Source organism: Pyrus communis, chromosome 2 (assembly GCF_041283825.1).
Source record: "Pyrus communis isolate YQ-2024b chromosome 2, ASM4128382v1, whole genome shotgun sequence".
Lineage (NCBI taxonomy): Eukaryota > Viridiplantae > Streptophyta > Magnoliopsida > Rosales > Rosaceae > Pyrus > Pyrus communis.
In genome coordinates, this window is record NC_142566.1 from 23,178,319 (window position 1) to 23,193,169 (window position 14,851).

General features: G+C 40.2%; 2 protein-coding genes across 2 annotated transcripts; one reads left to right on the forward strand and one right to left on the reverse strand.

Annotated features, from left to right (window-relative positions):
* The first annotated feature begins 5,532 nt into the window (after positions 1 to 5,532).
* Positions 5,533 to 10,853, forward strand: LOC137747485 (putative L-type lectin-domain containing receptor kinase S.5). Its single transcript, XM_068487600.2, has 2 exons — positions 5,533 to 8,329; positions 9,761 to 10,853. Exons 1-2 carry the CDS (start codon positions 6,979 to 6,981, stop codon positions 10,615 to 10,617), a joined length of 2,208 nt encoding a protein of 735 aa, XP_068343701.2. The 5' UTR covers positions 5,533 to 6,978; the 3' UTR covers positions 10,618 to 10,853.
* A 1,283-nt stretch (positions 10,854 to 12,136) lies between these two features.
* On the reverse strand, positions 12,137 to 14,156 carry LOC137748538 (2-oxoglutarate-dependent dioxygenase DAO). Its single transcript, XM_068488705.2, has 3 exons — positions 13,594 to 14,156; positions 12,585 to 12,903; positions 12,137 to 12,496 (listed from the first exon to the last, which is right to left on the reverse strand). The coding sequence occupies exons 1-3, from the start codon at positions 13,974 to 13,976 to the stop codon at positions 12,245 to 12,247; spliced, it is 954 nt and encodes a 317-aa protein (XP_068344806.2). The 5' UTR covers positions 13,977 to 14,156; the 3' UTR covers positions 12,137 to 12,244.
* Positions 14,157 to 14,851: the final 695 nt, after the last annotated feature.

The window sequence follows — 14,851 nt, forward strand, 5'->3', positions numbered from 1 at the left end:
TCCAAAATCATAATGACTTTTGCCAATGCATGGAAGTCTAATTTTCATGTGACAATCACGAAATTAGGCATGCAGGTAAAAGACTTGGCAAACGAGTTGTATTTGTCATGTTCGTATTATTTTTGTGGTATATTCATTATCTTAATGAGTTCTTAATATGTAATCCGATAGCGATCTGATCCGTTAATGGGTTTTTAACGTTTGACCCTATAACAATCTGACTTGTTAACGAATCGTGACGCTTTGTGTCGGTTAATGGGTCATGCAATAAATTACCATGCCCAATATCTAGACTTGACAAACGGGCCGTGTTCTTGTCGGGTTATGAGGCATGTAAGAAATTATCATGTCTAATGTCTAGACCTGACAAATGATCATGTTCGTGTCGTTTATGCGTCATACCCGTTTTCGTAACGGGCTCTTAATGTGTAACCCGATAACGACCCAAATCCTTAATGGGTTACTCGATAACAACTCGACTCGTTAACTGGTTGTCCCAAAATCTATTATTTTTCTGTCGTTTTGTGTTGGGTTATAAGTCATGCAAAAAAATTACCAAGCCTACATGTAATAGTGCTACGCCTTATTGACAACTTAAATACTAGCATGTTTCTTAATTTTTTATATAACAATATTGAAGGATGTGGATTTGGGTTAATATACACAAGGGGAATCATAATTTGGTATTGGAATCGCCATCTAAGAAAATCGGTTCTAAAACTTTTAACTTATAAATGAAGAAAAATATCATTAAACTTTATGACTGATGACGGAAATTCTATTTCAAATAACTAAAAGCGTACCTGAAAATGTTTGACAAAAAAATTAAAAGTATGTTTTAAGGTCTTATTAATGGGATGTATATCAACATTTTAGTGAAGTGGCATGCATGTGTTTCAATAAATAATTGAGATGAGATGAGAGAACCATAAACAATACTTGAATTACGTGGTGTGAAAAAAGGTTTAAGAAAACTCATGCAGACGCTAAATAATTAACAAATCCTTCTAGTAAGTACCACGAGTGATAAAAATTAAAAAATTAAAAAAAAGTCAGCTTAAAGAGATAAAATTATAAGATACGCGTTGAAGCCTACATTGCAATATAATTATGAGGTAACCATCACGAGGTGATCTAGTAATTGAGGTGAAAGTCAAGTTTGTATTTCACGTATCTGGGAGGGTTCGATTTTTTATGCTGATAAACAACACTATAGTAGTCAAAAGAAGGTTGAAATATCTTTATGAGTTTTCTCAACCCCTAAAAAAGTGGACTACGGCAGCTTTGTAACCAGATGGTCCCCTCTTAAGAAAAAAAAAAAAAAATTATGAGGTAAGGAAAGAAAAGAGAACAAGGTCCTTTGCCAAGAAGTTCTCCTATGCATCCCAACATTGATTTTATGAGCTTTTTTTTTTCATAAAAAAATATATTATTGTTCTTCTCGGCTATAAGTCCACTTACAATGTTTAGCTAGATATGGAAAATACATATTTATTTAGAAAAATGGAAGAACCTATATCTCATTGCTCTTATCAACTTCAAGGGGCTGGTCTGGTCAAAATTGAGCAAAGGTTTGGAAACTTCAATCCGAGTTTAACTCCCATAGATATATTGTTTTGTGTTATTGGCTCTACTTTGGTATAATGTTTGATCCAGGAGGCCAAAAGTACATTGCCACCTTATACGATATCAAGACTGCATGGAAAAAGAAATTAGTTTTGCAATTAAAGCGTGGAGACATACCTCCTATATTAAAAAAATATCTCACTACAAAGTCTTATACAAGGACATGTACAAGATGAGTGTACAATAAATTTGTAGTTTATCACAATATTATTTTTTAATTTTTCAACATATTAATTAAATTTTGTGAGGAGCCCTAGCTCATCATTTATATATAGTAATTAAAGAAAACTAATATTTTTTACATTGCACAAAGAGATTTCCCTTGATTAATCTGAACAATTTGATATGTTACTTATTTATATATATATATATATATATATATGTTTATTTAAATTACTATAGGTGGTTACACATGTATTAATCGACTAAAAAAATGTGTACAACGATTATAAAATTACATGATATTACTAATTTAATTTATTAAAAATAATATTAATAAAAGACAGAGTTGATATTTAATAAACTCAAAATAAAATAAACTAATACACAGCTGTGACATCCCACATCGTCCAGGGAAGTGATCCTTATATGTATATTCCAATCCCTACCTAGCACGAGGCCTTTTGGGAGCTCACTGGCTTCGGGTTCCGTAGGAACTCCGAAGTTAAGCGAGAAGGGGGCTAGAGCAATCCCATGATGGGTGACCTACTGGGAAGTTACTCGTGAGTTCCCAAAAACAAAACTGTGAGGGAATGGTAAGCCCAAAGCGGACAATATCGTGCTACGGTGGTGGAGCGGGCCCGGGAAGTGATCCCCTCCGGGCCGGGATGTGACAATTCACCCCCCTTAGGGGCCCGATGACACACCCCGACCCAGAAAGTCCACTTGGACCCTGAATCGAGCTGTGTTGGTCGACACCTGGACGGTGACGAAGCCATAAAATGTGATAGAGTGTAGAAAAAAGTGAATGAATTTGAATCTAAAAGTGTCTAAGTACCAAAGTGCGCTACGAGTGGGAGCGAACCCATTTCACACGCGATGTCAGAGCATAAGTAAGGTACAGTAGTGTGGGTAAGAATCATACCCTCAGAAATATCCATCAATACTAAGATTTGCCACAGATTCTTGTCGATACAAACTCAGCAGCTAAAACCTGGAGGGCACCAAACAGAAGGTGTGAGTAAGCAATAAAACCAAGCTTCCCAAAGTTATTACCTCTCTAAAAGTAATGCCCCTAAATGTAAAACCCGTATCACTTTCCATAAGATAGTACAACATATATATCTATATCCAAACCATACTCAGAAATGACCAAAACCACGGTTTACCATCAACTCCACCATACATTAATAAGTAGGCCAAATGAACTAAATCAATATAAGGTGATATATCAGTCAGAGTCATCTAAAATGACATGTACAACTTATCCATATCTCATCAATCATGACTAACATATAAGTCGGAGTCACCTATAGTGACCTGTACGACTTATCCATATCTCATCAATCCTGGCTAGCATATAAGTCGGAGTCACCTATAGTGACTTGTACGACTTATCCATATCTCATCCTATAGTGACCTGTACGACTTATTCATATCTCATCAATCCTGGCTAGCATATAAGTCAGAGTCACCTATAGTGACCTGTACGACTTATCCATATCTCATCAATCATGGCTAGCATATAAGTCGGAGTCACCTATAGTGACCTGTACGACTTATCCATATCTCATCAATCATGGCTAGCATATAAGTCGGAGTCACCTATAGTGACCTGTACGACTTATCCATATCTCATCAATCATGGCTAGCATATAAGTCGGAGTCACCTATAGTGACCTGTACGACTTATCCATATCTCATCAATCCTGGCTAGCCAATAGCTCAATAAGTATACCTGCACACGAGTCGGAACCACCTAAAGTGGTCTGTACGACAGGACTGGGTGTAAATAAATACGCTCAAGTGCTACGATCACGTGAAGACTGGGCGAATAATCGCGGGTCGCCTACGAGTCGGAACCACCTAAAGTGGTCTGTACGACAGGACTGTGCACCTACCTTGAATCCAAGGTGAGCGTAAGGTGCGGGAGGTGAACATCACGTGAAGGACTGTGCCCTGGCCACGGGCGGGAGCACTAACACCGGGGTGCAGGTTTATGAGCTATACTATATCTCAACACAATCGTACTCACTACTATCACTAACATCAACATGTACTCACCTGAAGCTTACCTGGGTGTCCTGCGTCCACCTTTGCACTTGAAAGCATTCCCAATAATTATATGAAAGTATAATACATATGAAGATACCATGATGCAATCTAACACTCAACCATGTTGTAGCATTTTCAATTATAAACTATACAGTGTGAAATGTATATCAATAATGCTCTACTCCCGAACTTCTTATTTTCAGGGATAATTATCCATAATAACCCAATTAACACTAATTAACTAACTGATTCACAAAACTAAAACGTGTCTTTATCAATTTCCTTCGCATTACTCAATTTCTCAAATAAGGCTTTTGTCTCAAATATTTTATGGCTGCATCTAACGTCTCGTTAGACTGCCTACGTACCCTAGACAGGGATCAAGTCATTCGTAGTTCATATAGTACTTCAAGCATTCACAATAATTATATATGAAAGTAATATGCCTAATCAATTTAAAAGTGTCGATAGAACTCTCAACAATATGTACGATAAAAAGGAAAATATCCACTCACCAGGAGTCCACGCTATGATTCTCTAGTGCACGTATCGAGGCGTCCTGAATGATTGGTCCCTGTGACCAATTATCAAATCACATCTCAGAACTCTTATCCGTAGGATATGTAATTCACATAAAACACAACCTCAACGACATTCTAAAATAGTTTGAGACCCATTGACCACAAGTCAACCGTCGATCAAAGATCGACGGTAGGGTTTACAACCCTGTATAACTTGACCCGGAAGATCCGCATATCAGATTTCCAATCCGCAACTCCCAACGATCCACAATATGTTTCTAGAATAACATATTAAAATTTCATTACGATCCAACGGTCAGATCTCCGCCAATTGCCTAAAACAAGTGGCCGTGAACATTTATTTTACTAACTTACAAATCCAATTCAGGAAGATCCGTAAGTCGGATTCCCGATCCATAAATTCCTATGATCTTTAAATATTACGTATTATAATGTATCCAATTTTGGTGATGATCCAACGGTCGGATCGTCGATTCACATTTTTATCAAGTAACGTATCGTAACAAATTTAGGTTCCAATGATCAACCTACGTCATTCAAATAACAAAACTGAATTCAAGACATTCGACATAGCCTTAAAATAGCATTGGAGGCCCACTGGCCACGCGCCGCCGCGGGTGGCGGTCGGCCGCCCCGACTCGCCGGAAAATTCAACTATTTTAAAAAATTCTCAAACTTCACAGAAATGAAGATCTCAGTGAATGGAGCAACTTTCATACCTGCCACGAAGTCCAAAAGTGGACGGAAGATGGTCAATTGTTCCCACAAAGCCGGCGGGTGCCTAAAACTTCCCGACGTCGATTCGTCGTCTACGGTGGTCCAACGGGGTCAAGGTTGGTTGGGTTTTGCTCCTGGGATGATGGGCTACAAAGCCCAAGTGGTGGCATCTGCCATCGCTTTGCCGGTTTGCTGGAAAATCGAAAAGGGTGGCCGGAGCACCATTGATTTTCGTCAACTTTCGTGGCCTCAAACCGCCTCATACCATGGTTAATCAAGGTGGTTCTTGGGTGGGTTTTGTAGAGGGGAATGAGAGCTTCAAGATGGTGGTGGTGGCATCGAAAAACTTCATCGGAGTTGGCCGGAATCGGCCTTGGAAAATGGATGGTCGTGCATGTCGGGTCACGGTTTTGGGGGGAGCTTTCCCTTTTCTTTTTTTTTCTTTTTCTTTTCTTCTTTCTTTTTGATTGGCTGCCAACTTTACTTCTTCTTTCCTCCCTCCATTTTCTGATTGGGCTTCCCCCACAAAGTGGGGATTTAATTTAAATAAACATTAAACCTTGAATAACCAATTTCGAACGTCCGTAACTATACCATTATAATCCGGACTCGCAAACGGCTTTCGCCTATACGTTCGTACCAATGAGTACTACGAGGATATGCTAAAAGAATAAGTCCCACATCTCTCAAGTCGATGGTCTACGGAAGTCAAAGTCCTTGCCTCTAGGGCAATTTCGTAAATTCACGTTTTTAAAATAAAATAAAAACGTAAAATTTGGAACGGGTTGTCACATCCGACGTCCTCGTCGGCACATTTCCGGCCAGGGATTGGCTCTGGTATCCGGGATGTGACAATTGGTATCAGAGTCAATCCCTGGCCGGAAATGTGCCGACGAGGACGTCGGGCCCCTAAGGGGGGTGGATTGTGACATCCCACATCGCCCAGGGGAGTGATCCTTATATGTATATTCCAATCCCTACCTAGCACAAGGCCTTTTGGGAGCTCACTGGCTTCGGGTTCCGTAGGAACTCCGAAGTTAAGCGAGAAGGGGGCTAGAGCAATCCCATGATGGGTGACCCACTGGGAAGTTGCTCGTGAGTTCCCAAAAACAAAACCGTGAGGGAATGGTAAGCCCAAAGCGGACAATATCGTGCTACGGTGGTGGAGCGGGCCTGGAAAGTGATCCGCCCCGGACCGGGATGTGACACAGCGATGTGACTGGCTCTGCGGAAATTGCTGGAAAGAAATTTAAACCTATACATAGCAATACGGAAGGGGAACAAAAAAAAAAAAAAAAAAAAAAAACCAAAAAGACAACCCTATGCATGTACAGTTGTACATCAGAGTCAATGAGATAGAGATTTATTCTGAATTTTTGTGTTCGAAATTTGCATACATGAAGATTTAGACCACTCAATCTTAATTTTACGATTTTTATTAATTCATTTTACTAATTCATTTTACACTTCAAAACTTAAAAGAGTACAGATATTTTTCTCTCTTAAATAATTCACATCTCTCGATTGACGGGCCTCGAACGTAAAAATCCGGAATAAATCTCATTCCATTACTAGATAAAGCTAAACAATTGTTCAACTTGCAATCCAATCCTCAATTTTTTTTTTATACAATATTGAAAGTTGATCAATTAATTAAAAAATTTAAGCAAAAAAATCAATAAAAAAATTGGAAATTTCCGCGTTATAACATGGAAAGTGGCAACCAAGCGTTCAAAAAAACTCATCGATTGCTACGCCGAAAAAAATAAAAAATTGAAAATTATAAACAAATAAAGAGATGCGCGCATTTGCTGAAGAACTTAATTAATGCTGCTCAGGAATCACCTCTCGCCATTTGGAATCGTCTCAACAATTTCACATGAGTGAGTGTGCAACGACGTCGTCTCCTGCTTCTTCCAGCTGCCACATGAGGCTGAAGCAGCTGACAGCTGGCGCGGCGGCTCTGCTGCTGCTTTTTCTCTTGCCGGCGGCAGCTTTCTCCGACGCCCAGCAACTCCAAACCTCTCACAACGTGTTCGGCCCCTTCGACCAATCGTATTACAGCAAGTTCGCAGTGCTCCAGCCGGCGACGATCAGCAACGATGCGCTCCAGATCACGCCGGACTCCGCCGGAAACTTCACCCTCAACAACCGCTCAGGTAGAATCTTCTACAACCACTCTTTCACGCTCTGGGAAGATTCTGGTTCAAATTCTTCCGATTCCGCAGCAAACGGAAGCCACGTGGCGTCTTTCAATTCGTCGTTCCTGATTAACGTCTTTCGTCCCAACAGCTCCGCCATCCCGGGCGAGGGCCTGGCGTTCCTCATCGCGCCGGATATGACCCTCCCGGTGGCCAGTCACGGCCAATACCTCGGTTTGACCAACGCCACCACCGACGGCGATCCCAATAACCACCTTCTCGCCGTCGAGCTCGACACATTTAAACAAAGTTTCGACCCTAACGACAACCACATGGGTATCAACATCAATTCAATCCGGTCCAACAAGACCGTTTCGCTCTCGGATCTGGGTATCCAGATCTCGCCGTCCGATACCCGATTTTACATGGTCTGGATCGAATACGGAGGCGATTCGCACCGGTTGGACGTGTACATGGCCGAGCAGCAAAAGGACCTACAGACGAACGGGTTCGTCATCGAGCCCAGGCCCACAAGCCCAATCCTAACCAAGAACAACATCAACCTCAAGGACATTGTGAAACAGCAATCTTACTTCGGTTTTGCCGCTTCGACCGGAACCGCGATCGAGCTGAACTGTGTGCTAAAGTGGAATCTTACGGTGGAGCTTCTGCCAGGTGGCAAGGGTGCGGATGGCAAAACGGGGTTGAAGATTGGGCTGGGGGTGGGCGTGGGCGTGCCCGCGGCGGCGCTGATGCTGTTGGGTCTGGGCGGGTTGGGGTATTACTTGTACAAGCGGCGGAAGGCGGCGGCGTCGGACGAGAATATTTTGGGGGCGCTGAAGAGTCTTCCGGGCACTCCGAGGGAGTTTAGTTTCAAGGAGTTGAAGAAGGCGACGAACAACTTCGACGAGAGGCACAAGTTGGGTCAGGGCGGATATGGGGTGGTGTATAGAGGTGTGCTGCCCAAAGAGAATTTGGAGGTGGCGGTGAAGAAATTTTCCCGGGATAATCTCCAGGGTAAAGACGACTTTTTGGCTGAGCTCACCATTATCAACCGCCTCCGCCACAAGCATCTCGTCCGATTACTTGGTAAGTTACCAATCCCATCTTATTTACTTTGTTTATTTTTTTTTAATCGTTTTGATATTTGGGTTGGATTTTGAAGCCAAGTAAAACGATACGGTAGACTTAAGTCATTTAAAAAATTAAATGTGATAGTTTCTTTTTTACTGTGAACAAAGAAAAGATTAGATGGGGCTAAAACCGCCACATCAGTTATTTTAACAAATTCGTGCAATAACTTGGTGTTTCTAACGTTATCAAAGATGTGCAAATATAATTGATTATAAACTTTTAATAGAAAATAAAATTGGAGGGCACCAACATTAAGGTAGGAGGAGGTTGAAATACTTTAATAAGTTTTACTGAAACGTAAACTACTGTGGCCACTAGCTAGTTCCTTTTAAAAAAAAAACATTAAGTCAATTTAGTGCTTTTGGTTGCTTTAGCTGTATTTTTTTTTATTAAAAAGTTCATTTTGATAATTATTTTAATTTTCAGTCTTTAACTTTAAATGTTAATTTCTTTAACCATATATTTATAACGTTATTGGATCGTACTAGTACGGAGTTTTGCTTTCATCATCAATAATGTAAAAACAATTCTCAATATGACAACGTGTCACATTGAATATGAATCTAGCATGACCAAAATTAGTGATTTAATTAAACCTTTATTTTTTTGTCAATGATCTAACTTAAAGATTAGGATTGGTTTGTGCAAGTATGAATTTATTAACTTAGATTAATGATTATGATTACAAATTATTTAGTGGGTCCGGGATGGAGCCTGAATCTAGCCTAATCCTCATTGGACCAAAATTGAATGAAATCCGAATTGTCTCACCCAACAACGGCTGGCCCATGTTCGGTGGCGCACGCCGTGTCGTTTTCTGCTCTATTTCTATTTTCTGGGTAGGCACGATTGCCGCGGACCAATTCTTTGTCTCTTATTCTTATATGCCAATTAGGACTAACGAATATTTAGCACATGCGTATGCCAACTCCCAAAGTCCACGGTCAATGATTGTGCCACTTATAGAATTCAGAATCTTTCTGGATCTCTCATTCTGAAGCCGGTTGGATCGAAAAATTCGGACCCAGAAGGAGAGAGTGACTCAGACTTTTTAGTTTGTGTGAGGTGGATCGATGGATGGGCTAATGGGGATGTAAAATTTAAAATCAGTGGTCCGGTTTTCTTGATTCGTCGACTTTGGACTGCGAGATTTTGCGAAGATCTCGATTGGTGATTATAGTTATCATCTCACATTCAACTAAGAATTTTCCCGAGGAGAGTTAGGAAGGTGAAGGTGTACAAATCTGTCCTTGGGTAGGCAAAATTTACGGACTAACAAAATGAATTTACAATAATGCCCAAATGTGTTACTATTTGACATGGTTAATTGTTGATACAACTTGTTATTATTTCATGTACACATTTTGACACATTAAAAACATGCAGGATGGTGCCACAAAAATGGAATGCTACTCATAGTCTACGAGTTCATGCCCAACGGCAGCTTGGACAACCACCTATTTGGCGAGACGGAAACCGCCACCCTAGGCTGGAGCCAGAGATACAAAATTGTCGCCGGAGTGGCCTCCGCCCTTCACTACCTCCACAACGAGTACGACCAACGAGTAGTCCACAGAGACCTAAAGGCTAGCAACATAATGCTAGACTCTAACTTCAACTCTCGCCTCGGGGACTTCGGCCTCGCACGTGCCCTGGACAACGAGAAGACCTCGTACGCTGAGCTCGAGGGTGTCCCAGGCACGATGGGGTACATAGCCCCCGAGTGCTTCCACACGGGGAAAGCCACGTGCGAGTCCGACATCTACGGGTTCGGGGCCGTGATTCTAGAAGTCGTGTGCGGGCAGCGGCCGTGGACCAAAATGGGAGGGTTCCAATTCGTTGTGGATTGGGTTTGGTCATTGCATAGAGAGGGGCGCGTGTTGGATGCCGTCGATCAGAGGCTGGGAAATGATTACGTGGCGGGGGAAGCCGAGAGGCTTTTGCTTCTTGGGCTGGCCTGTATGCACCCGATCGCGGGCGAGAGGCCCAAGACCCAAACCATTATCCAAATCATTTCCGGGTCAGTTCCAGTACCCCGAGTCCCGCCTTTTAAACCCGCTTTCGTGTGGCCCTCCAGCAATATGCCTGAGGGAGCGAGTAGCACAGCAAACACGGTGAATACGACGTCGTCCTGGCCCCTTGAGATCTCGGTGTCGGATACTTCGGAGTGGACCCCACCGTACGACAGCCAAGATAGCAATGGAGGAACAAGACGACGTAGTGACAGCTTCTCCTTGCTTTAAGATTCTTGTTTTGTCGTTACTCATTAGTCCCACGTTCTCCCATTTTATTTATTTTACCCTTTTTTAAAAAAAAATTTAAAAAAATAAAAGAAATTTCTTTGTTTTTTGCTTGAGAGAATTCCTAGTTTTAAATTTGTTTTATTTTCTATTTTGTTTTCACCGAAGGTGCCTTGTTCATGTGTAAGTTTGTATATTTTGTCTCAATATTTATAAGTATATAGATTTTGTTTTATTTTCTTTTTAGGGTCTATTTTAATAGTTATGTTAGTTTTCAATCTTAAATTATTGACGATATATAGTGTTATTGATAATATATAAATATTGTTATGTTGCACGTAATACGTATTGTGTTTTGCTTACATCATCAATAATGCAAGAACAATTGTCATATGTTCGCATTGATTACGAAACTGGCATGACCATAACCAACACTAATGATTTAATTAATTAAAACTTAGGATTTGTTTATGCAAGTTAGTCTATAATTATTGACGATATATAACGTTACCGATGATATATAAATATTGTAATGTTGCGTGTAATACGTATTGTGTTTTGCTTACATCATCAATACTGCAAGAACAATTGTCATATGTTCACATTGAATATGAAACTAGCATGACCAGAACCAACACTAATGATTTAATTAAGCCTTTATAGTCAATGATTTAATTAATTAAAACTTAGGATTTGTTTATGCAAGTATGACCGTTTTAACTTGATTATCATTGGCTTGCCTAATCCTCATTGGACCAAAAGCGTATAGGTAACGTTTGGCACAGAACGGAATGCAGTGAGACGGAACACGCTTATTTTACGTTTGATGCGCCAAAAAAGAGTGGGATGCACTGTCCCGTGCAACGGATTTTAATTAAATTTTTGCTCCACCCTCACCCCTAGAATGGACTTGTTCCAACCCATGAAAAACAAAATTATAAATTTTTGGACAACAATACCCCTTATCTTTTTCATTAATTTCATTGTCAACCCTCTCTCTCTCCCTCTCTTCTCCTCCTCTTCCTCCACCACAAATCCAGCAACCCAACCATGGCTTCTCCACCTTCTTCCCCATAGGATGACTTCATCCTCCCTCTCCAATCGGCCATAACGCTAACCCAATCCCAGTAAACCCACCCGGACCCAACCTCGCCTTCCTCCTCCCTGGTGGTCCGCGATGAAACCATCGCCCTTCGCCAAATTAAATTGGTCTTAACTGGTTCCTATTAAAAATCCAATGAATTGATTTGCCACCTCGTTTACATAATGCATATTGTAGACACACAAAAAATATATTCCCACCGAAACCATAGGTTTTCTCTCCTTCAATACACGACTCGCCTTCAAAACCAAATTGTTGGGTTGAATTATTAATCTAAGATCCAAACCATGTCACCAGTGTTCTTTCAATGAGCAATCCCAATGTTTTTAACAAATTGTAAGACCGAAGAAACCTCCACTAGAAAGTAAAACCAGAAAGAACAGAGAGATTATCTGAACAAATCTGGATTAACTAGCTCAATTAGGCAACACTGTAATTTTAAATTACTTATTTCAAGATATTATATAATCTCTGTAAATACAGTTATTGGCATTAGGCTCATTTCTCTCTGGTGCCACATCAGCAAACTTAGGAGGGGGTGCGCATGAGTGCAAGGGCTTCACCAGCTTGTAGTTTTGTGGAGAGTCTGAGCTTTCTGTAATCTTCGTAAGTAAAAGGAACGTAAAGTCGAGGGTGCTCGGAATCCACAAACTCCGCCGGAGCTTCCACTACCGCCTCCTCCTTCGGTCCCAAGAGGAATGTAGCGACCGAAATTCGAATTGTTGCCTCCCTGCATTGTACTCTATGCTTCACATTGCACAACCTCCCATTGCTCCATGCCTTAACATAAAAATATCAACATAAGAAATATGCACATATGCAACATGTTACAAAGAATTGGAGTGACACTAAACAGACAACAAAGTACCTTAGCAACATCCCCTAGATTAACAAGGAGAGTGCCTGGGCAAGGATCAACGGCTACAAAGGCGCCAGATTTGTCCATCACTTCCAAACCACCGACATTTTCATCGTCTTGAAGAATGGTTAAAAATCCTGAATCTGTGTGTAATTGTACACCAGAGGATCCAACCGATTCAGGAGTGAAGTTGTATTTGTTTATCCTGAACTGGCATGGCCACCCCTTGAGATAATCACTATCAGCCATCCCTAAACTCTCTGCCAACCTTTGTCCTATATCCACAATCTGCTCATACACTGCTTGAGCATACTTCTCTATCACCTCTCTGCTCAATTAGTAACAAAAACAAATTTAAGACGAGTTTTTCTACTATGCATCAACGTAGTGCATTGCTTAAATTAACGACTAGATTTAAATGTGCTAGATGAAACCGTCGTATATAACATTATGCTAAAACACAATTTAACATGTGTGGAAACTTTTGGTTTTGTGCTTTTAACTATTGACGAGTCCCAATCGACATGATCTATTAAGGTTGTAATTTTTTCTTCATTCAATAGTAGTCGTCGAATGAGAATTAGAGTTTAGAGTTTCGAGTTTAGGGTTGACATGTAGACCAAATAAAATAGAGTAATGATATGGAGACTAAGTTTGCAAACTAAATGACATGTCACCAATAGGAAATGAACACGTTTATCAACATTTAAGTAATAATCTAATTATGAACTTCTATATCATATAGTTTACAAAATTTAGTCTATAAATTTAGTCCGCTAGCATCACTCAATAAAAATATATGATTATTGATTAATCTAGAGATTAATGTTCTCACATTTTTTTCACTCAACAACCATCATCTGAGATTTGACTTCAACAGGAGACTAAGCGTCACTAAACCAAATAATCACGCGGATTATTGAGGTTGTGTTTTCTTGTTTTCACTAAGCTAAAATGTAATCAAATTACTGATACCAAGTAGAAAACTAGTAAAATTATCAGAAAATCAAAAGCTAACCTCTGGTAGGAAGAAGCATTCAACTGAGAGCAAAAGCTGTCGACAGCCTGACCCGATCCCAAGTCGTAGAGCCCCAAAGCTTCGTAGAGAGGGTTGACTTTGCTGGGAGCCATGTATCCACTGCCCGCTATCACATCTTTGTTCTGCTTCTTGATCTCCATGGGCAGGTCCAGCAAAGATCTGACCACTGATTTCATCTCCGACATCAGAGCCGGTGGGATCATGTGGTTCACAAGCCTGAAGCATCCCCATGTCTCTGATGCTTCTCTCAGCTTCCTGTACTCTTCTGCTTCTGGAAATTTTTTCAGATCAATGGCTGGGATTGTCCTGCAATCTTCCTCTCCTTCTCCCATTTCTGAATTGTGGGTTTGTGTTTTTTTCATCTCCCTTTTTTATTTTTTTATTTTTTTAACAGAAAGAAAGAATCAAACTTGAGCTTCGAACAAAAGTGAATACTACGAGCCTTCCGAACTCCCCTTTTTATTTGGACATTTGGATCGGATTGTTTATTTGGGATTGAATGAGTGTACCATACGCATTTATTTTTGACTAATTTAGGGGTCGTCAAGAACAAAAAGATTAGCACGTCATTCATGTGAGAAGAAATTTTTGAGTCCGACCGTTTATGCAGCCACACGTACAAAATTAGGACGTTGTCTGTAGTTTTGTATACTTTGGACCCACTCGTGGTCCCACCTGTCTGAGAAAAGTCGTATGCGGTCGGTTTTCCAGAAGAATTCCTCCGGCAGTTCGCTTTCGGCCGAGAAATTAAGCAACATAATATGAAAGGAAACAAGATTAATGTAAATCCTCTATCATCAATTTTTTTTTTTTGGGTCGGAAAAAAATCATCATCAGCATGCACTTTCAATTATCTAGTCTTCAGTTAATAAATTCATCCTCTAACATATATAATTCGATATAATAGTCTCTGTTTTCTACAGCATATGTGACCGTTAGATGATGAATATGTTAAACAAATACAGGTACAATAGTTAATTCCTTAATTTGGAGGCAGAGAAAATTGCAATATACATTTCCTTTGTAGTGCATATAGATAAAGGGGATTAAAAGCACTCCTTTTTCGAATATTTCAGGTATAGATGCGTTAAATGTCATTAATGCTAGTTATACCACATTTTATGACAAATATGCAATATGTGATACGCCTGATATATAGATGTTTACAAAATGGTAATCAAGTGTCACTAGACTAAATAATTATTACGGGTCTTAAGGTTGAAGTAGAAACCTAAAC